Consider the following 24,067-nt stretch of genomic DNA (forward strand, 5'->3'; position numbering starts at 1 on the left):
TTTAAAACAAGTCATGTAGCATTTTCAATCTTTTAGTTACAATGATAATTAAAACTCGGTGACTACAGTGGAACAGAGAATGAGATACAAAACTTGAGCTTCACGAAATTAATAGAAGAATTCCGTCAACGCAATAGCACTGACTATGTGCTAATTATTTTTTAGGTCTTAGTTAGGGATTAAACAGAAAAAAACAAGTTTTTTTCAATGAAAGTAAGGAGCGACATTAAAACTTAAAACGAACAGAAATTACTCCGTATATGAAAGGGGCTTTTCCTCCTCAACGCCCCGCACTTTACGCTAAAATTTGACTCTTCTCTTAACTCTACTTTTTAAAACAGTAAAAAACTAAGTAAACAGTAACTGCAGGGGGTAAGTCGTCCCCAAAGACATAGTTACTAGGTTTTTCGACTATGATGAACAAAATGGCTATCTCAGAACTTTGATCGGGTGATTTCGGGGGAAAAATGAGCGTGGGAGGGGGCCTAGGTGCCCTCCAATTTTTTTGGTCACTTAAAAAGGTCACAAGAACTTTTAATTTCCGTTAGAATAAGCCCTTTAACGACATTCTAGGACCACTAAGTCGATACGATCACCACTGGAAAAAAATGCTCTGCCCCCCATTGTACCCGTACAGTTTTAGCAGGCAATAAATCTATATCATATCAGATCTTGGAAATAAATCGCTTTTGTGGACAATTAAGAAGAATAACCATGATATTTGTACGTTTAAAAAATAAAATATATTTAGTTTAAAGTTCCTTTTTCTTCGTCGCTATACCTCACTAATTTCAAAAGATTATGCTTTAATATTAAAAGATAAATTAGTAAAACTAACTTAAAGCTTCAGTTCATCAAAAAACTTGGAGATTGATCCCGCCTCCTCCCCCCTATTCCAACTGCATTCATATCACTGTTGTTGTAAATGTCGCTTCTTCTCGTTTTTTCTTGAGATTAAGCCCTATCACTATACACAAAGTATTTCATTTGTGGAGATACTTTGAAGATAAATCGCTTTTGTGGATGATTAAGAAGAATAACCCTGATATTTGTACCCTTAAAAAAAAAATACATCTACTTTAAAGTTCCTTTTTCTTCCTTTCTGAATAAAAATTGTTTAATTTAAAGTTCCGTTTTCTCCTTGCTATACCTCACTAATTTCAAAAGATTATGCTTCGATATTAAAAGATAAATTAGTAAAACTAACTTAAAGCTTCGATTTATCAAAAAACTTAATGATTGATCCTCCCTCCTCCTCTTATTCCAACTGCATTCATATCGTTGTTGTTATAAATATTGCCTCCTCTCGTTTTTTCTTGAGATTAAGCTCACAAAAAAAACGCTCCGGAATTTAATTCTATGAATAGAAGAACTAGGCCAAAAAGCTACTCTTTCAGTAAAATTAATCCTTATTGTATTTTTTTTTTGAATATAGCCAATGGTATTTATCAGACAAAAGAAACGTAATCTAACAAAAACACGCTTTTCACCACTTCATGTAGTCTTTTAAAAATAATTAATTATTGAAATTGTTAAGAACCAATTTAAAAAAAAAACTACATAAAGAAAATAGACACAATATTGCGAAACATATTTTGAAACTGGTTTTGATCAAAGAGTATGGAAAAGGTATGAGAGGTTTATCTTTGGTAATATAACATGGGAAGATAGAAGTTTGAAAACTACCAGCACCACAAATTATACACCATCTGACAACTTCTTAAAACAATAGAAAAACTCCAAAAAAATGGATAATTTACATAATTGTTCTACAACCTTATAGGATTAGAGCTGAAGTTTCTTTGTAAGTAATAATTGATCCGCATTGTATTCAAGAACGATTTTTATTCAAAATCCGCCCTGCATAAAGCAGGTCTAGGTTAGGTAAAGTAAATCTTAGCAGGCTAAGTAGGCTAGTTGATTTAAAACTGGTAGGTCTACTGGTGACAGAGTTCTGTTTTATTAACCCCCCCCCCTACTTTCTAAAGTATCTGAAAAGACAATCATACAATTATTTGGGGTAGGTTACAAAATTCTTGGTGATGGCCAACATTGCTGTCGACGAGGCGTCTCATTTAGCAGCAGACCGGTCCGCCTGGAGAAGTCAAGTTGCGAAGCTCTCTACGCCGCACCCCATGTGGCAGGAGCCTTAAGTCAAGTAAGTCAAGGTTACAAAAGGGACCAAATCACCAAATGTTAAGTGGCATTGGAGATTTTTCTTGTCGACGTCATTGCCAGTTTCTACTCTTGTGTTTTTCCCGTATTCTTTACTTCTGATTTCAATTCAGGAACTCTTTGGCAAGGAAAGTGTCCAGAATTATTGGTATTTATTTTTGCATTTCAATGTAGAATTTATTTTAAATCATTTTCGAATGTACTCAAACTGGTAAATAAAAGTCTGAGTCATATAAAGAAGTTTTGTCTTAATAAGTAGTCCTTATCCTTTTTGTAAACATAGATATATTTTAGCAAAATCAAGATAGTAAACGCTCGTGATTTAGAGAAAAGGATTTTGCTGGTTTTTGTCAGCAGAGAAAATGTTCGTACAATTTGGCTAAGTTGCCATCCCGCCACCATCCCCGCCTTAATAACATCCGTTTAGATGGCTCTGGTTTTACACACATTTGATTTGTTGGTTTCAAGTAGTTGGTTGGTCCGGTTCAAAAAATATTCAGAATATTCCAGGTATAACCAAATTGATCCATATACCATATAATCCAGACAAATAGAAAAATAAAACAATCTGAAGGGCTAAAAGTTCAATCCTAAATGAGCAAAAAAACAAAACATAACAAAATCTTTCGGGCGAAATCTCAATATTCACTCGGAACATTTAATCAATCATAGTTTTTATCAACAACTTTTAAATAGTTATTTCTACGTTAAATTTGAAGGGCAGATGAGCACGTACATATGTCCAATGTCTTCTGATATACCTTAACCCCTCCCCTAAGTCAAAAGTCAAGATCCACATGGTCCTAAACATTTCCTATAAGTTTCTAATCGATCCCCTAAGTCGAATTAACTCTTTTTTCTGTATAATAAATATCAAGAGCATGCCAGACAACGGAGAACTCGGAGAAGACACATGCGTGAGTAATCCGAGGACTTTCTTCAGTGGTTTAGTTTTGAAAAATACTTGAAAATTGCCAAACAATTTGGAAGTCAATGCAATTATTTTTATCTCTTCGTTTCCCATTTTGCAATAAAGAAAAGATAGATTTATTAGAGCTCATATCTTAGAGTGTTTACGTGCATTTTCCCAAGTATCTTTTTGTACTCTGTTTCTTGTAAATATGTTGACTTTGATAAGCTATCGACCTTATTATTTTGAAATGTCGATTAAGTGAAACTACTGCATTCAACTTACAGACACGAAAATAGCAACAACTTACCATCATAAAGTTGAAATCTTCCGTCTTTATAAACGGCTACCGCTGGGTATTTCTTGAGTTTTATTTTCTGAAAAAAAAATAAAAAACAGAATAGATTTTCCTTTCAGCAACTTTTTGGCTTCTAGAACAAGATTTTTTTTTAAAAGAAAAGTTATATATATAACTGATATACTACTAGTTTTGATAGATAATTAAACTCCCCTTTTATAAGTTTACACGTGGTATTCAGATAATTGATTTTGCTGTGACATTTTTCGAATTATCCGTTCATTGCCAAGCAACACTTGATAAAATTCACGCCAACAAGTCTCTTTATGAGGTCGATCAGTGCGAACGAAATAACAATAGCTAGCTCTTCTCGCTTTGTTCCTAGCAGGGATCATACTGATAATTCAAAACGGTTCCAAGACTGAGGTGGGTTTTGCAATACCATCATCAAAGGTTGATGCTCTTAATTCCGACTCGCATGCAGGCCTAGCTACATAACTATGTCTAAGCATAATCATGGCCTATCAATCATAACGTTCTTCCGCTTTATGTGTAACCCTGATCGGTCAAAGTAATAATGGCAAAGATTGACGTGCAGCTGAGCACATGTGTAAACGGGGCTTTACGGCAAGATAAAAAAAAAAGTATCTACTAGAAAGTCAAATCTTATCGGAACAACTACCACGGTAAAAAAAAATTAAGCAAAAAAAAAAAAACATGGACAGATTTATCCATTTGGGAGCTTGCATGATTGACCGATTAAGTGTCGGAAGGGGTGAATAAAACAATATATATCTTAATTTTTTTAATTTACAGACACACAAAATGCTAAATCTCCATACAGTAAAAACAAAATTATATTCAACAAAAAAATGGAATTTCAACGGCTGACAATCGTTGGGATTGAATACTTAGGGCTTTAATGGACTTCCCTAATCGTTATTGAATTTACAACTTGTAGAGAAACAAAAATATTGGATTTAAAAATCTGAATTTAAATTTCAACTTATTTACAGAATTACCTGTAAAATCAATATATTTGGTGATGATTCATTAACGGTGGCAACCCTGATTAACATACAGTGAGTATAAGCCATATGTTATACCCATGGCAATAAAAATATCATAAGGATTACGACTTCCATAACTACTCAGATTACATCTATCTCACTCCATCTGCTCTTAATCAAACAGTTTGTGGTAAAAAAAAAAAACTGTAAGAAAGGAGCGACCCGGCTCGATAGTAACCAAAAATAAAAAAAAAACTGAATTTTGATACAAATAGATACATCAAAAGAATCGGATTTCAATACTGATTTTAAACATATAAGTTTCATCAAGTTTAGTCCTACCCATCAAAAGTTACTAAATTGAGAAAATTTGCCTTATTTTCGAAAAAAGGGGGAAACACCCCCTAAAAGTAATAGAATCTTAATGAAAATCACACCATCAGATTCAGCGCACCAGAGAACCATACTGCACAGGTTTCAAGCTCTTATCTACAAAAGTGAGGAATTTTGTATTTGTTTAATTGTCTGTTTTTTTTCCAGGGATGATCGTATCGAACCAGTGGTCCTAGAATGGCACGAAAGGGCTCATTCGAACGAAAATTAAAAGTTCTAGTTCCCTTTTTAAGTAACCAAAACATTGGAGGTCAACTCGGCCCCCTCCTACGCTCATTTTTCCCAAAGTCTCCGGATCAAAATTTTGAGATAGCCATTTTGTTCAACATAATCGAAAACCTAATAACTATATCATTCAGGACGACTTAATCCCCCACAGTCCCCAGGAGAACGGCTGCAAGATATGAACTTTGCCTATTTTTTTCATATTACATGGTTATTGGAAAGTATACAGACATTTTCAGGGGGAGATTTGTTCTGGTGGGGGGTCGGGGAGAGAGGGTTACGTGGGAGGATCTTTCCAAGGAGGAATTTTTCATGGGGAAAGAATTTCCATGAAGGGAACGCTAGGTTTCCCAGTATTATTTAAGAACCAATGAGAAATTAAAATAAAAAAACAAGTTTTTTCTCAAATGAAAGTAAGGAGCGACACTAAAAATTAAAACGAACATAAATGATTACGTATATGAGGGGTTCACCCCACGTCAATACCTCACTCTTTCCGCTAAAGCATTTTTAGTAATTACAAAAGAGCTATTTATTCTATCTAAACGGCTTTTGCGATTTAGAGGGCATTCCTAAAGAATTGGAACGAAATTCTAACTTTAGCGTAAAGAGCGAGGTATTAGCGAGGGGGCAAACCCCCTCATAGTACGTATATGAGAGAGTTTCTTCGCCTCGTCAGTACGTCTCTCTTTACGCTAAAGTTAGAATTTTGATAAATAATGGCTGATATAAACAATAATTTGTTTTTGATATTTTTCGGCCAATCTTAGCATTTAATATTATCTTAAGCAGCTTCTTAACTATGATATTTGTGTGATAATAAACCAAAGATATTGTATGTTTTTTCCAACTGAAAGTAAGGAACAATATTTAAAATTAAAACCAACAAAAATTATTGCGTTATTGGGGGGGTCGCCCCCTTCTCAGTACCTAAATCTTTACGCTAATTGTTGAATTTTTGCTAATATTATTTGAGAATGACTCCTGACACACAAGGACCGTTTAATTAGAATAAAAAGCTTTTTGCAAATTCACAAACACTTTAGCGTGAAGAGCAAGATACTAAGGATAGGGCAACTCCCTCATATAGGTAATAACAACCAAAAGGAAAATCTGAGAAAATTGCGGTTCAAACTGTTGATGGTAATAAACTGTAAGTAAGGAGCAACACGGCTCAATAGCAACCAAAACTCTAACAAACGTTTTAAAAAGCGGATTTTGATATCAATAGATATTAAAAGAATCGGCTTATTATGCTGATTTAAATATAGAAGGTGTAAAGGTGTTTAAGTTATAAAATTTGCCCACGGTTTACACATAGTATTTGACAAATTTTGTGCAGATTTTTTTTTCACTTGGGAATTTTTAATGGGGAGGGAAGTTTCCAGGAAGTGAACTTGTCACGGGAAATTATACATTGCGGGAATTTGCCAGAATTCTTGAACTAAATTCTTTTTATATGTCCTGTTTTCTCTTATCCGTCTCAATTTTACGCGCGGAGTGGTTAAGAGTAATTGTGAAGTTCATGGTAAGGAAGTGACGTCGTGATTCCAATGTAGTGAGTTCAAGTCTAGCCAAACCTTCTTCATAAGTAGTATAGGACGTCCCCAGTATATTTTTATAGCTCTTTTTTGAATGCTTTCAATTTTAGAACATTGGGATTTGGTCAGCCCAGGGTGCCAGACAGGGCAAGCATATTCAAGACAAGGTCTTATATAAGAACAATAAATTATTTTAAGGTTCTGGATTGATATGGAGAACCGTTTAAGAAGGGAGAAAGGTCTAAGGAGAAAACCACCTGTTTTAAATAAGTGAAAAGAGTGAGATTTCCATTTGAGGTCATTGTGCAAGTGCACACCAAGTAGCTTAACCATGTTTAAGTTTGGGATGCAAAGGTAATTATTGATTGGGGGTATATTTTTTAAAAAGGAGAATAGCATTAAACTGCTTTTCGGTATGCTCAGATTGAGTTTAACATTGACAAGATCATTCTTTAAGTTGTTAATGAGTGAGTCAAGTTTAACGCCCAAAGTGTTTGAGGTTTGACAAAGGTTAAGTAATGTCAAATCATCCGCAAATTTAAAAGTGTTGTCAAAGTTTGGTAAAACATTGTTAAAAACAATTAAGAATGCTAAAGGACCCAATTTATTCCATTGGGGTGCTCCACAGGAAATTGAGGTAAAACCAGATGAATCTCCGTTAGGGAGGACTACACATTGCTCACGACCAGATAAAAAACTAGCTACTATACGTAAAACAAAATCTCTGACACCTAAAGCCCTTGCATTATCAATAACTGTCTGATGATCCAAATTGTCAAAGGCTTTACTAATATCAGCATAAACAGCCTCAACGTAGGAACTACTTAACTCAAGATGTTTGAAAACAGTGTCAAGTATATAACATAAACAATGGGTGGTGCTATGATTCGGCCTAAAGCCAAACTGATTTGGGTTAATTTTATCTTGAATATCATCAAAGAGGAAATTGTAAATAAAACTTTCAAAAATTTTAGAGAAAATAGAGGTTTTGATATTGGTCTTAAGTCAGAGGGGACTTTTGGGGTCTTGTTTTTTGGTATAGGTGATATAATAGCTCGTTTAAAACACACTGGAAAAATACCATCTACAAGACATTGGTTAAAAATTGCAGTTAGAGGTACAATTAAATAATGGGCACATTTCACAATCAATTTGGTAGGGATATCACCTGGGTAAACTGACTTATTTGTGTCAAGATTTTCGAGTTTAAGCTGGGTCTGATGTATTCTAATCACAGGAATGTCACTCACTGCACTGTTGGCCGGCATATTTTGGAGTGGCGGGTGAGTTTTACAAGTTGAAGTAAAATAATCGTTTATGATGTCTGCACTCACTGGGTTGCCATTACTATCCAGTAAGAGAAACTTAGAAGAGACCTTTCCCATGAGATCTTGGATACATTTGTGGAAATTCTTAGGGTTCGAATACAGTAACTTATTGAGCACGTGAGCACCATGCTCTTTTCTTGCTTTACGAATTTCACTAATAATAATGTTTCGAAGTTTTCGAGATTCCTGGAAAAATCCTTCCTTAAAGAGTCTATCACGTTCATTTATTAGGCACAAAATTTTTTTATTTATCCATGGTTTACAATTGGATTTGTAACTGACTTTTTTCACTGGAAAGGTGTCACAGTATAACTGGAAAAGTTCAGCTGAAAACTTAGAAGCCATTTCATCACCATTGGTAAGACATAGGATATTGGCCCAGGATTTGGAGCTAAGTTTTACTTTGAAATGGGCAATCTTCTCGTCAGTAATGGGTCTATATGAATAACTGATAAATGGTTTAGGGGGAAAGGATGATAAAGGGGTCCAAAAGATGCATAGATGGTCACTTGCCCCTAATGGAGGGGCTATTTTCGGGGCACAGTAGTAATCTTCAACGTTGGTAAAAATCAAGTCTAGGGTTTTATCACTGCGTGTAGGTGACTTTACTACCTGGTCAAGACTAAGAGCAGCGCTAAGCCACCTTTGGTCTAGCTCATTAAAATCACCACATAATGTAATTGCAGCATAGGGGTACTTGTGGCGAATTCTGTCAGTATAAAGTTGCAGATATGCCGTCAGCTCCTTCTTAAATCCACTACGGGGAGGGTAATAAATAATACAAAAAATCATGCAAGATACGTCTTTTGAGAGGTTTTTGGGTCTGGTCCAGAGCCATAAAACTTCAGTTTTGGAGTTGTTCTCTATTTCAGAAAATGATAGAATCCGATTTGGGAGGGTACACTTACAAAAAAAAAGCAACTCCTCCACCCTGAGATAGAGGAATACCATCTTTGTCCAATCTGGGCTTAAAATGGGAGTCATAATTAGGAATCGAGCAAGAATCTTCTGTAGCAGACCATGTTTCTGTAAGGCAAGCAATATCAATCTGGTTTTTGCCAAGAATAATTTGTATTTCCTCCATTTTATTTACTAGTGACCTTACATTCGCAAGAAGGATTCTAGGAAATGAGTAGGAGTGACGTATCGTACCAGGGTTATTGGCACACACTTTCCTAGCCGGGTTTACTTTCCCTTTGTCAGCAATAGAGCTGCTGCTCATGATCTTATGCTCAATTAGTTTTTTGGTCCTCTTAAGAGAGGTTCACTAATACTACCAGCTGTTCTAAACCGTTTGGGTACATCATTGCGAAAGAATGTTTGTAGGCTTTTTCTTTTCACATAAGACATTTGCACAATCTGTCTTTTCAGAGCAATTTCAGATTCTGGCAGCTGAATTAGAAGGGGCTGGTATCTTGAAACAGAATTCTGAGTGGTTGTTTTTTTCTCCCCCAGCCTGGTTGCCTTTAATATTGTTGGCACTGGAAGTTAAAGCTGGTTTTGAATTATTTGCTTCACTTGAGTTACATCATCAACTCCTTCTAGTTCCGGTATATTTTTTACAATAGTATTCATTTTTCTCCGCTGTGCTTCATGATGGCAGAAGGTTTCTTCCCTTATAATTTCTCGTATCTCATCAGTCTACTGGGAAGTCTGGGTGTATTTTTCTTCAATTTTCTGCAACCGAGAGTTAAGGTCAAGAAATGCACCATCTACATATTTATACATTTCTTCATAGCTAGGCTTCTGGGCAAGCTCAGTTCGTAGCAGAGCTATTTCAGATGAAATCTGTCGGACTGAAATATCAATTCTTGTAATCAAATCATACAGCACCTTGGACTGAGCAGAGAGTTTAGGTATCGGTCTACCAGGTGAAGTAGTTGGGGGGGGGGGTTTTCTCGAATCAACTGGGTTCCCATCCACTGTCTGATGTGATGTGGTGCTATTTGAGGGATTTTTGCCCCTGTTTGTAGCACTGAAAGCTGGACTGTAAGAATTTGTTGCTTGCCTGATTCTGGTTGTTCGGGTCATTTTTATAATTTACTTCGTGAGAGTTCAACAAGAAAAAGGACAATATAATGAGTACAGTAAACTAGCCTTTGTTTCTTGGTTTTATAAAATAGACAGGACAAGACTTTCCTCTATCAGAGTAAAAACAATGCTGGTTGTAGATATGGATCTGATCAAGATAATCTTGACTTCTTCTTTACTTCTTAACACCTTTCTATTCACCTCTCACCATGTGGCTAATTTTTAAGAAAATCCGCTCGAAATTTTGTTGGAACTACAATTTTTTCTACAGTGCAGTATGGTAAAACATGAAAAAAACATTGCAGCATAGATTCTTACATAAGCGATGGAAAAACTTTTTGAACCTTAAATTCATTCGTAAAAAATGTTGAAAAGAAGATTTTATAGATATTCCGTCTGCTTTTCTTTTCACTAGTTTCTATCAAGTTTAAATGTCATTTTCATAGAAGGTATCACTGACTCTTTCCAAAGACTCGATATCAATGTCCCTTCTCTCACCACCCGTATCTTATTCACTTACTTTGTCTCTTTTGCTTGAAAAACTACCTTCACCATGTTCCACCATTTTGGGATAATTCATTTACTGCTTCTGTTGTCACTTTTGTTTGAAGCTGATATGAATACATTCCTGTTTATTAGAAGTTCTTGTTTCGCAAAATAATTATACAATGAATATTTATTATTTCTTGTCACCAATCTCCTCTAATTCTTTGATCTCATACAGAAATAGTGTAGTGACAAGCCTGTCTCGCTCTTTAGCATTTCTAAGGAACAGTTGGATTCTTGGCGTCTATCACTTTTTGCAGATAAGAAGGTCTAAAACATATCTTTTTTCAGCTCTATGAACAGAATTATGGAATAATTCTTCCGGAAAAGTATCTAACTCAGTGCATATATTTATAGAAAATATTTGTTCCTTTCATTAGAATTTCCCTTACAGAAGTCATTCATGTGTCAGCTACTAATCTGGGATGATTTTTTTATGTGCTTGTTTCGAGAGAGACAGAATGAGATAGAGAAATAGACGAAGAGAGAAAGGAGAGAACGAGAGAGGGGCAGAAGAGAGGGAGAGAGGGGAAGAGAGGAGAGGGAAAAAAGAAAGGGAGAAAGAAAAAGCCGCATGGGTCGAAACCATACGGTCAGGAGAGACAAATAGAAAGAAAAAGCCATAGGGGCTACAAGATACTATAAAAAAAATCCCTGGAGGGTGCGTTATGTAAATCTTCCACTTGACGTATGAACATTTTACTATTGAAGTTATTATACCTAAGTTTTAACATGCATTTGACAAAGCAAAAATTAAATTGTCTATGTGTTTCAACAGCACATATGATTTTATTAGCCTCTACAGTTGATATGTCCATGTTTCTCACTTGCATACAAAATTTTATCAAAGTTCGTTGATGATGGCTGGAAGGTACGAATATTTTGCTTGCATTGACTTGAATGACACTTATAAAAATATAGTATCCAATACTATTAATGTCTTTAGGGTTATTTTTTGTACAGCTTTCTTTAGGTCCAGTACAAAATTCAGAGACTCTTTTATACATTGACTCGTATTCTCAGGTATCCTCCGTACTAAATTTAACAATACTTAAACAACAGAAAAACCAGCTTCTCTGAGACAGTAGTGAAGAGCCTTTAGTGACTTTAATCTTCACTGTTTCTAAGAATATTGAGAACATTCAAGAACATTAAAAAGCATGAGGGTTTCTCTTAAAATATTACTACTTTATATGGTATTTTTTTCAACCCCCCAGATAATGTGTTTTAATTATCCGACCCCTAAAAATATTATATTACTTGATCTGTAATCATATCACTTTTTTCACATACTTTCAATTCAAACATATTTGGAAAGAAATACTTGACAGTACCAACAAGAACCATTCTACGACAATTGAGACTGAAAATTTTCTCACTTGGTCTAAAAAGAAAGAAGAGCAGAAATCTTGTTCATGATCAGGGGGACGATACACGGGACATTTCCGTTATTTCCACGTAGAATTCCAGTCCTTTCGCATCTTATCCCGTTAGACAAAAGGTATATTTATTCATAATCAAAGGAGAAATTTGGGTTGACTGTTAAACCCGGGACTATCTCAGTGATATAACAAAATTGAGCAATTTGATACGCCGGATTTATAACTGAAAAATTTGTCAGAGACAAATTTTATTTTTCTCATAATTACACTGTAGATAGAAGACAAATCAACTTGAATATGCTAAATATCCTTAACACCTACGCGTACTCATTGTAATACAGACGCTTAGAAACTTATCTTTCTAATAGTCTTTTCTTTTGTTTTAGAGGGCCTTTGTCTGATATTCCTTTGTTTTACACGAGAGCTTTATTTTTCAATAATATCCTCTCCTGTAACAGTTTCTATTTACACATCAGCTTGTCTCATCTGATATATGTAGGGCATATCGAAGGAAAAAAAATTACAGGACTTTTTGTCAATAACGGAAGAACAGTCTCTAAGAAAAATAACATAAAATTAGAGATATCCATTTTCTTCCAGTAAGTTCTTAAAATATCACTAGTTCAAACGAAACGAAAAATTCCTCGCACATGGACAATAATCTCCGATGTGAAGAAAAAGTGAAAAAGAAATTCAGACATGCTTTTATGAATGAAAAAAGTTCAAACAAATAAAGTTTAATGATCACAAATTAGCAAAAGATGATATGAAATTTTAAGAGTCTACTTTAAACATTTTCAGTTAACATAATTCATTTAAATGATTACAGGAAATATTTTGGTCCGTAAGAATATGAACTTGAAAGATTACAAAAAGTAAACGAAGTGCTTTTCGTTTTTTAAGGTTTGAGACGAAAATATAGAATAAAAACCGAGTATTCCTAGCAGTAGCTAAAATGAAAAATCGATTCTCCATTGCGTGATATGGAGGGGAGGGGGAGAGTGATTACCTCAGGTCATAAAGTTTCTGCACTGAGCCGCTACTACTTTCAATTCTTAATCAGTTGGATATTTGAGGCATTCTGAGGATAAAACATTCGGAAATGGCTTTCACGGCATCACTTCATCATATTTATTGGAAATTAGTGGCTCATTTAATTGGAAATCATAAGTTCTAGTGTTCTTTTTAAAAGTCAAAAGTGATTGGAGGGTAACCAGCCCCCCCCCCCAAGCCTATCGTACCCCAAAACACATCCGACCAAAATTTAAGACACCTATTTTGTTCAGCATTGTTGAAAGATTCAGTAATTATGTCCTTGCGGATGTCAACCTCCCCACAGTCCTCAGGGCAAGGGCTGCAAGTTAGGCAGTTCATTCATTGTTTTTATATAGTATATGATATTGAAAAAGGTATGCACATATGAACTTTACTTTCAAAAAGACGAAGGGCATTCAGGCGAGCCTTTCAGAGAATGATGAACTAAATCAAAGCACATTACATGTATACGGATTGGCGTAAGTCCTGTACTTGAATTGACGCAACCAAATTTCATATGTGTTCTTTATTCTTTGGTAGTTTTACAATTTTAAAATGTGGGTAGTTTTATCCACGTTTTACATTTGATTAGTTTTTTTTTAAGAATTAGCCTTTCGTTAGTGCATTGTTTTACGTTTTCTAAGACTTGCCATTAGAAATTCACGAGTTTTTCAAGTTGTAAAAGTTATTTTTGGTTACATTTCACTTTTTGGGTGCATATGTAGCTGTAAATAATTGTATAAAAAATAAAAACATTTTACAGCAAAAAAAAAATGTTCTATACGCAGTAAATACTGAAAATTGTCCAGAGCAATTAGTTTTCCAATAAGACTTTCAAATCCTTTGAATAGCACGGTACCCATTTCAACAATCACTGTAACACTACACAAAGCCACTTGATGATAAAAACTAGAGGGTATACACACATACTGAGACTAGCTTTCATTAGGTTATTGCAAAAGGCACTCGGAAACACAATGGAGAAAATTTAGATATGATATTTTACTTCACTACTTTTACTGCTAATATTATAACTGTTACTATTATTACAACCATGCCTAAGGGTATGAAGGTGAAGTTTTCGGGGAATTTTGAGGGGGGGTGAACTGAATCAGAACACACCGTCTTTACGTAGGTTGTTAAAAGGGCATATCATCAATATCTTAGGAACAGTCTTGTGTGTGAAGTTGAAACTCACAGGGCTTATTGCGGGAAATATTGAACTAACCAAAATACAGTACTACTACCGCTACCATTGCTACTACTGCTACTAAAACTAAGGCTACTACTATCAAATTTACTGCTACTACTACTGGTACTACTACTGCTGCTACATAAGCTAAGAGGTATTAAAGAGAAAACTTTGGGGAATAAAACTGTATTGAAGTGAATCAAAGTACACTATGCTGACACAATATTGTCAACAGGACGCATCAGCAATGCTTCAGAAACGGTTGATGGTATTAAGTTGAAACTTTCAGCGTATGTTGAAGAAAACTAAAGGTTTTATGCGCATACTACTACTGATACTATAAATACTAACACAACTATTGCTGCTATGAGAGCTAAGGGTATTGAGATGAAGCTTTTAAGGAATATTTAGGCGGATGTCCAACTAAATGAAAACGAAATATGAACATGTAGATTGCCAAAAGATTGACTAAGTCATATCTGAAAGAACTGCTTACATTATTAAGTTATACTTTTCAGCGTAAACTGTGGTAGATTTTGAACAAGCGAGAAGGCACTATGTGTATACTATTAATCCTACCACCTGTACCTACCACATTTACTACCAGTACCTGCCACAGTTACCTAACTGTACCTACCACTGTTACTGTAGCTAATAACGCTAAGGATATTAAAGTAAAAATTTTAGGGAATGTTTAGAAAAAGTTTGGCTTAAAAGAAAAAATATATGCATGTAGGTTTTTAAAAGGATATATAAGCAATATCATAGACAGTCCTGGTCTAACATAGCTAGTAATATCATTGACATTTTAAAGGAGCTAGTTTGATTGGAAATCAAAAGTTTTAGTGCCCTTTTAAGAATCAAAAGTGTTTGGAAGGAATGCAGCTGTCCTCCCAAGCCCATTAGCTTTCTAAACCCCCCTCCCCCCAGTTATTCAATTTACCCATTATGATTTTAAACTAAATGGTGCTCTAAAACAACATTATAAATGTTTTCATTTTTTAACTTCAATAAATCAAAAATTACTAAGACTTTGAGGAATAAATATCAGTATATGTATATTAAACTGTAAATCCACATTCATTTGTTTTTTGTTTTTATTTCAGTGAAGTAGCCTACAATTTATATTATGGTCTTCAGAAGACATGGGGGGGGGGAGTCATCTCTATTCATGTTAATTTTTGCTCGTTTTGAATTTGAATCGGTTATTTATTGTAAGTTCTTTTCGTTTTGGGTTTCGTTTATTTATTGACAGCGATTTGTGGTAGTATTGTGCTTGGAAGATTATTTGACTTCATTTCTTCTTATCTTTGGTTTAATGGAACTCTTTAATTTTCTTTGAAAAACTTATTTCGTGGAAAAAGTTTTCTAAATTAATCTTTAAACGAGCACCTAAACAGCTCTCTATGATGTTCCAGTACTGCTCTAGCAGCAGAGAAAAAAGCGGAAAAAAAGCCACATTAGTGCTACCTATGCAAAAAATTTATTCCCCTAATGTGCAAGCCAAGGAATTCTAATCCCCTGAATAGGGTTTTCAGCCACGGTGACTCCAATGGTGTACATTTTATTTCGATCTGATTTGATTCAGAAATAAATAATACTGGGTTACTATGGGCCAAGAATCACCCTTTACTAGGTTGCAGCTACCGTCAGAACAACAATAAGTTCAATTTGAATCAAATGACTACAAAAAGTAGGACGTCCTAAGTGTAGGAAAAAAAAGTCTAAATTAAAACAATAAAAATGGTTTTAAAATGAAAACATAATCCCTGAACACATTCGAAGCAAAACAGCAAAATTCAAAAAAATAATAAGCAAAACAGCAGAATTTCACCTGTGACGAAAATTCCCAGGATTCCTTCATGCAAAGAAAAGAAAAGAATAGTCATAATCTAAATCCAATTTGCTTCAATTCACAAGAAACTAAGATTTCTATTACAAAATACTTAGAAACCAAATTTCACTAATCAGAAGATTTCCCACAATCTTGATTTTAACTTGTTTTTTATTGACACTTTGAATTTCGAACACCCTTTTACGATGTTTTAAATTTTGAACCTGACTGTCCAATTTCGAGACTAAAGATTTAAATCCGCATCGTAGCTCTTTTCTTGAAGTGATTCTGTATCAATCTAGACAAAATTTCATACACAAAAATTCCAATCAACTCCATTTCACGAAAAGTAAGATGCATTGTTTTTACGAAAAACAATTGAAGGATTAATACTATTTCCAAAAAAAAAAACAGAATTCGCAACGTACTTGGTCATGCATGAGCAACAAAAAAAGCTTAGCCTCACTGCACTTTATGGACAGCATTTGCAAATTGTATTTTTACTGTAGGAAAAGTACTAAATCAAAATGTACAAATCATGAAATTAAAAGAATTTAAAATCCGAGAACATAAGAATTCGAGCAGGTTAGTTGAAAGAAACCAACAAGATCAGGAAATACAAGCATGGAAGAACCAGCGATCTCTTTTGGCTTCTCGGGGTCTTTGTTGCAGATCAGATAAGATTTGGGTAACGTTATATTGGTTAAGGTGGGTTTAAATAAAAAAGGAAATGAAGTTACTAACTGATAGATTGCCACTGGGCCAAAGAAGAAAGACTATTGGAAGTGAAAGGTCAAAGGCTGGTCCATATTTCTTTCCTATGTATGGAGCTTTGAACGAAAGTATCACTTGATGCGTAAACGTGGAGAACTGAATGACTGGAGAATTGAAGTGTTTGATAGAAAGGGTTTTCATTTTGAGTAGTTAGTGATAGTGTGTGCGGATGAATGTTCTGTGAGTGTAAGAAATTTGGTACGATTCCTCCATCTCGCGATGGGTCATAGAATTAAGTTCCTGTAAGATTATGTCAGGATTTTTGCAATTCCGGTGTACGTTTTATTCGTTTTATAGATTTTATAATGGATTATGGGCTTTAAGGGATAATAAATTCTGTTTTATTCCCCATTCAAACAAACACTATAGTAACACCAAAAAGAGTTGTCTTTTTTTTCGTTTAATTCGACTTGAACCAAAGGACCGGCCTAACGATCCAATGTGAGTGCCACTCTTTGTTTAGGCCTCACAGAAAATCCACAAGGTTCACATAGGATCCTTCAACGCAAGGTGCAAGAACAATGTTCACAGCCGATTATGCTACAAAAAAACCCTGCAGAGAAACTGCATCCAAAATTTCTGCACCAATTCGCTAAGACACTTATGACGAAGTCAGCACCAATATCAGATTAAAACACAACTAGTTAAATTAAAAACAAGGTTGAACCTACAAATACGGCAGTTTATTATAGTTTACTAGACAACTGCCAAGTTGACCGCAAGTTCTAACTGCAGTTTTGACAAGATTCGAATATTGGAAGATTGCTTCTTCGTTAAGGCCATCGCCAAATTGTCAGGTAAATTTTTCAGAGGAGCTAAAAAGGAGCCATTCATATACTTAAGACCGCCTTTATCAACAATTTAAAAGCGTAATTCCCAACATCCTTAAGTGACTATGCAATGACTACTTAGTGACAGAAGTTGTGACAGGTCAACTAGAGTTTGAGGGTACAACAATAACAGTGGCTTTTATTGCCAAGGGTAAAAACACTTTCAGCTAGTGTTAGGTCTGAACACATTCTAAGAAACACGAGCGACAGCACTTACGACCGGACTAATGCTTGGTAGGCGAAGTTATTCACGTTCTCTCTGATTCTTACGGTAATCATATATTACAGCTTTTTTATATGATCTCAGTTTTAAAAGTGAAGTCTTTTTAAGTTTTTTTAGTCTTTATTCAAATTTTTTTTTTTTTATTTTTGTCGTTTTCCAAATACAGTTTCCGATTTTACGTTTTGTAGGTCGGATTTTCACTTCAAATTGGACTTTCTGCTTCCTTTTATCTATATCCAACTTTTAATACATTGTTCCCTAGTTAATCTTTATAGTTTATAGTATGTTTGACACGAAAAAAAACCGCATGGCAATGGCCGCAAAAAGAGGACAGTATAAGAATGAAATTAAAACTCAACTCATACTGTTGATCAAAAAGATTAAAGCAAGGAATACCATTTAAAAACACTAATACACGCAAACAAACAAACAAATTCATCACATAACACCTTAACGATGGGTTATACCCACATGATTAAACCGCTCCAGATTTTTAGTACAAACAAAACACACATTTCCCAAATTCTTTTCCACCGAGGCTTATCCTTCTCATCCACTCCAAAAACCTTCTTTCGCAAAACCCTTAACTCTTCGCATTTCCCCGGGAAATGCAACAAATTTTCCTTTCACTCTCCATACACAGGGCAACTGAAAGGATAACTCTTCATTCCAACCCTTCCCAAATATTATATTCTTCACCCAAGTGGCATAAAATTACGTTTATGATAAATTACCCACATAATATCATCCCTAGATAGCCCAGCTCTAAATTATACCTTCTTTTCCCATGTCTCTAATTACCCTAGGATACAAACTAAGAGAGTCAGACGTCCTGATCTGGCACCCCCACTTCCAAATTTCCTGATCAACTAAAATAGAATATACCTGTTTAGAAACCTCTCCACTTATTATACCTTAAAAAAACAGTGTTCCCTTTGCCATTTTTCAGCAATATCATCTGTTTGTTTCCGGTTTCACTTATTTCTTTCACAGCCTTTAACGCATGTCATTACATTTGAGAAAGGAATCCTTGGTATGAACATGCTTACATAAAAATGGATGCAGAAAAGTACCAAGTCCATTTAAATACAAATACTCAAGATCGATATTTGTATACCCTTTTAACCCTCGCACAACCCTTCACATAAACTACATCTCTGAAGTAACCTCACATGTCATATACATTTTCTATTCTATATTAGTCACTGAAAATAATAATAGCTCACTCTTTCTGCAAAACCTAGATTAAATATGAGCCATTACTACATCTATGGTTGCTCAAAAGAAAAGAAGGCATCTTACCTGCTCAGCACAAGATGGACTTGCAGCAAAGAAATAGTTAAAGGCCAGATACTTCTTTGCAGCTGCTTCATATTTATCCTAAAATCAGACGACAAAGCTAAATTACTAAATTGAACCTCCTGTGTCATCTAACCAGAATTGTTAACTTGAAATGATTATAAAATTAGCCTTTTGCGTCCCACTATACATTATTTGCTAAACAGGCCCTAAATACCTGAACCAGTGAAAATTAGTACACATTCCCTACTTAAAAATGACAAATAAAATCATCTTTCTCAGCTGAACCTTATTTTAAAACCGAGGATCAAATAGACAGCTTATTCCTAGCCTATTCCTAAGGCTAGGAATAAGTGAAGATGAACAGGTGACATTAGGTAACGAAAAGATTGATCAGGTTGGGAGCTTCAGTTACCTTGGTAGTATTATTAGTAAAGATGGTGGGAGCAGTGAAGATGTTAAAAGTAGAATAGCTAAAGCTCAGGGTGTTTTTTCACAGTTAAAAAAAGTTTGGAAGAATAGAAAGATAAGCCTACAAACCAAGATTAGAATATTGGAAGCTACAGTGATGACAGTGGTCAAATATGGCTCTGAAGCATGGGCACTCCGAAAAGCAGATGAAAATTTACTAGATGTTTTCCAGAGAAATTGCCTACGGATTGTTCTGGGTACCCGGCTGACTGACCGTATTTCAAACAGTAGGTTGTACGAAAAGTGTGGTTCAATCCCGCTTTCTGGGGCTATAATGAAAGAAAGGTTGAGATGGCTAGGCCACGTTCTACGGATGAAAAATGACAGATTACCGAAGATTGTCCTTTTTGGCCAACCGTCTGGGGCTACACGGAAAGCAGGTCGTCCTTGTCTGGGTTGGGAGGATGTCATAAATAAAGATTTAAAGGAAATGAGAACTTCCTGGGAGGGTGTAAAGAGAGAGGCTTTAAATAGATTAGGTTGGAGGAGGAGCGTGCGTAGCTGTGTTGGCCTCGAGCGGCTTGGTGCTGCAGTGAGTTATTAGTAGTAGTAGTAGTAGTAGTATTAGCGATTATCACGCATGCTAATTGCTTCTCCTTCATCAACTAGCGATTGCCGCAAAATCCTAGCGATAGGTCTGATTGTAAAATTGTTTATAACTTAAGAGGTCAATGTCGGGCATCAGATAGTGGAATGAGGTCCAATTTATACCCAATTCTGGAACATTCCTTTAATACCCTAATTTACATATATTAATTTTAAAACACTTTTCCATAACAAAAATAAAAATCAAAGAAGTAAAGAGAGATGTCAAAGCCTAAAACATGTATAAATATAGTTATGTAGTAAGTCAGAATTAAAAAGAACAGGAAATGCTATAACAGGTTAAATAGAACTTAAAACGAGGAGAAATAGAGATCAATAATCAAATCTTAAATGAAAATAAATTGTCACAAACAAGAATAGTGCTACAGCCTTCTTAAACCTTTTAAAGTTTAGTGTCATTTACATTTTACTGCAAATGATTTGTATCTAATTAGTGAGCTTCTTTGAATAATATTAACGATGACAGAATAAAATCGCTATGCTATTAAATGCTTACAAACAAGAGCAAGGCTAAGGCCCTTTCAAATCCTCGAAAAGGCCAATGTCTTTTGTGCTCAATGGATAACGATATATATTTCAAATAGCGTGTTTTTTCTATTAGCAAAATACAATTTGTTACGTCTATTTTCAATGCTGTCTGCAGGATGGGGGCAAGATGGTTCGAATCCAATAAGAGGCCAGAAATTCAGCCAATTTTCAATCCATGTGTTTAAAATTCCCCTTCCCATCAATCCAAAATTTTAGACCGAGAATATTATTAAGAAATGTTGCTCAAAACTACGACCGATCAAATATTTTGAATGAATATTCCAACTACGCCGAGAATTTTAATCCAACATTTGGTTCTTAGGCAGAAAAGCTGAAAAATTTTTCTACACATAATTCCACAAATAATCTTTTAAAAAAAAGATGCAGAAAAGCTGGCCAAGCGAGGCACGAACGGTTACCTCAATATCAGCACACACAAAAAAAGAAGAATTTTGCAATAAGTATATTTTAATGTTCCATATTCACAGGTCAATTAACAATCTTTGATATTTGCTTTCTTAACTTCAGCTTAGATTACCGAGATGACTCAATTGGAATTCTATCATTCAACTTAGACTTGCTTGAAATTAATGATCTTGGTATCTAACTGAAGATCTAGACATTTCATAACTAACAGAACAATTCGATATACCCTAAAACGCGAAAGAACCAAAGATAAAAAAAAACTACTAGGATCTTGTATGTAAAATATCATATTGTAATATTGACTTCTCTTATATGTTTCAAATCTAACAAATTCAAGAAAAAAAAAGTTACCAAGTATTTTCACTACTTTATTTTGGTTAAAGATTTGCATAATAATTCAAAATAAGAAGCAATTAGAGAATAGTAAATAATTTCAAAGTTGACATCAGCCATATCAAATTAAAACAAGCAGAAATTGATTGTAAAAAGGCTTTCCCAAAAAAAGGTTCCTCATAGAACCGGTTGCTCCCGTAAGGGCAACCAAGTACAAAAATGAACCAGGGCCCATAGTAACCAAAAGCTTAGAAATACTTTTTGAAAACAAAAATTGTCAACTGAAATTACAACTAAAGATTAGTAGTAACAAAGTCACAACCAACCCATTCTTAAAGTGAACAAAATAACCATAAAAAAGAGAGGCCCCCTTAGACTCTTTAGAGGCTAAATTGTCATCTGCAATCTACTGAAAATAAAACGCAATTTCAACAGTTTTTCTCTTATCATCATAAAATGGAAAAATCTGAAGTACTTTCTATAATATATCATAATAATTTACACAATTAATCTTCACTAGTCTTATGCACGGTATATTTCCTTCAATATTTTCTTTCTTGCTAGTATATTCCTATCAATTGCAGAGAAGATCAACTGCTGAATCATTTGCAGACTAGTCAATTCAAAATGCTGCTCAAGAAATCTAAGCAGATTGCTTGAGAACCACCATTACGGAAACTACCGCAAAAAAACTATCCGTTATGAATAATTAATTCAAATATCAATTTTCTATACTGTGGAATTAAACTAAAACAATTGAAAAATTAAAAAAAAATGTCATTTTAAAGTAATAAAATTAAATTAAAAGCACCAAATGTAATTATTCTAAAGGCATTCTTTTTTTTTCCTGTAAACTAGATTAGTGCTGTAATTTTCTTTGTTTTTATGCATGTTTTGGCTAATGAAAAACACAACGTTCAAATTTCACATTTTTTTCCCCAGTAAAGCGCAATTTAAACTAACCTATAAGAGGGTTTTAACTTTTAAAGGGAGGTAACCCCACTGTTACTTGGAGTAGGCCTTAATTATAATCCTTTATTAGTAATCTGATTTTATTTTTGTGTTGTTGATAAGATGATGGCAATTGAACAAATACACTTATCACAATACAAATCATTTTCAATTAAACCCGAATGGGGAGGGGGTGGTAGCGACAATCTTCTCATGGTGCTCCTAAGAGTAGTACACATAAATAATGCCCTATTAATGCTATTTTTATTGTAATCGTCAAGCTACTGGCCGTCCTGCCCAGTGTCTGACCACGGGACATGGTTTGCGGAATACACTTCCAAGATTTGATGAACTAAAGCCAGCAATGACTGCCTAAATCATTCCAAAAGTCAATCGCCTTAGACATATGAGGCTCCAGCCGTGGCGCAAGTAAAGATACCTTGAGGAGCAATCCAGGTGGGAGAAATAAGTTCTCCAAGTATTATCGTCAGTGAGGATCAAGCCGCTAGCCACCGATCGCTAGTGAGTGGTAGGTAAGTCTCCCCTCTCTTTTGAGGGACGAATGTTGCCGGCCCAAACTGGTCTAAAGCTGGCGGGTGGGGTTCCAGGGATGAGGGGAAACAATGTTGGACATCTTGACACTGCCAAGGAAACCTCTTCTATAAAGGGGAAGGCAGGAGATAGGTAAACTCTACCTCAAAATACCGCGCTCGAAAGGGCATCAATAGCACAGTGACTATTGGCGTTGTACTTTTTATAAGTGTGAAGGCAATAGGCCTTTGTGGTCGCTTTTTTGAGTCTGCCCATATTATTAGCAAACTCAAATAACACTATAGCCTTTGGAGTGTTTAAGGGGGCAGCAACCCAAGGTTTCTTTGTATTTACTTTTGTTAGTTTTATACTCTTTTATTTATCCATAGCAAAGCCGTTCAAAGGGGGGGCAGGGCAAGTTATCCCACGCGTTGTGGCTTGGGGGCGGCTGAGGGATTGTCCACTTCGATCAAATTTTTCACTTTAATTTGGCGTTGTTTGCTTATATTTAAATTGGGAGGGGCGATGTAATTTATTTTTCCCTGGCCACCAGCAACCCCAGGAACGGCTCTGATCCATTGTAATATATGTTAGTTTTGAGTTTGACGTGAATCTTAATTTTAATATGTTCATTTAATTTATTAATTTACCTTATTTTCAAGGAATTTATTTTATTATGTTCATCTTAAGTTTGACTTATTATATGACTTTATGTTTGCTCATTTAAGGTTTCGATATCATTATTTTATTTTTCTTCAAATATTTTTTTTGAAAAAAAGTATTTATAGAAATTAATCGGCAAGAAGTGATATTGACATTTTCCCAGAATTACAGAATAGGAAAACCAACAGTCAAAAGATTCCCCAAGTTCAAGATCGTTTATAACATATCTACAATAAAAACACAAAATTAATACATTCCCCCCAGTGAGCTCCATGACCCTAAAAACAGGGAAAGAGGAAATAAAAAATGAATCACATAAAAAAAAGCAACCTGATGCCAATTGTGACAATGTATAAATTCAAATCATGCAATAATGGATTCAACACAGAAGGCAAAAAAACAATAACAACAAAAAAACACATTAACAAAAAACACATATAAAAAAGAGAAACTAGAATCAGTCAAGTAATAAGCTTTTCGCCTAAACAAATAGGTCAGACACTGCTATTGTGTTTACACAAAGTTAGATTTG

The 24,067-nt window shown here is 34.8% G+C and overlaps 1 protein-coding gene across 2 annotated transcripts in view; it reads right to left on the reverse strand.

The window, feature by feature from the left end:
- The window catches only part of LOC136033022 (protein disulfide-isomerase TMX3-like), a 145,893-nt gene that overhangs the window by 87,198 nt on the left and 34,628 nt on the right, over positions 1-24,067 (reverse strand). The window contains exons 5-7 of one of the 2 annotated variants that reach the window (XM_065713571.1): positions 19,030-19,107; positions 15,901-15,924; positions 3,396-3,462 (exon numbers count right to left, since the gene is read on the reverse strand). In XM_065713571.1, the coding sequence (XP_065569643.1) occupies positions 3,396-3,462; positions 15,901-15,924; positions 19,030-19,107 (169 nt within the window). The remainder of the gene's footprint in view (positions 1-3,395; positions 3,463-15,900; positions 15,925-19,029; positions 19,108-24,067) is intronic. The other variant, XM_065713572.1, reaches the window with a different exon arrangement.

The sequence above is a fragment of the Artemia franciscana genome, chromosome 11, assembly GCF_032884065.1.
Source record: "Artemia franciscana chromosome 11, ASM3288406v1, whole genome shotgun sequence".
Taxonomy (NCBI): domain Eukaryota; kingdom Metazoa; phylum Arthropoda; class Branchiopoda; order Anostraca; family Artemiidae; genus Artemia; species Artemia franciscana.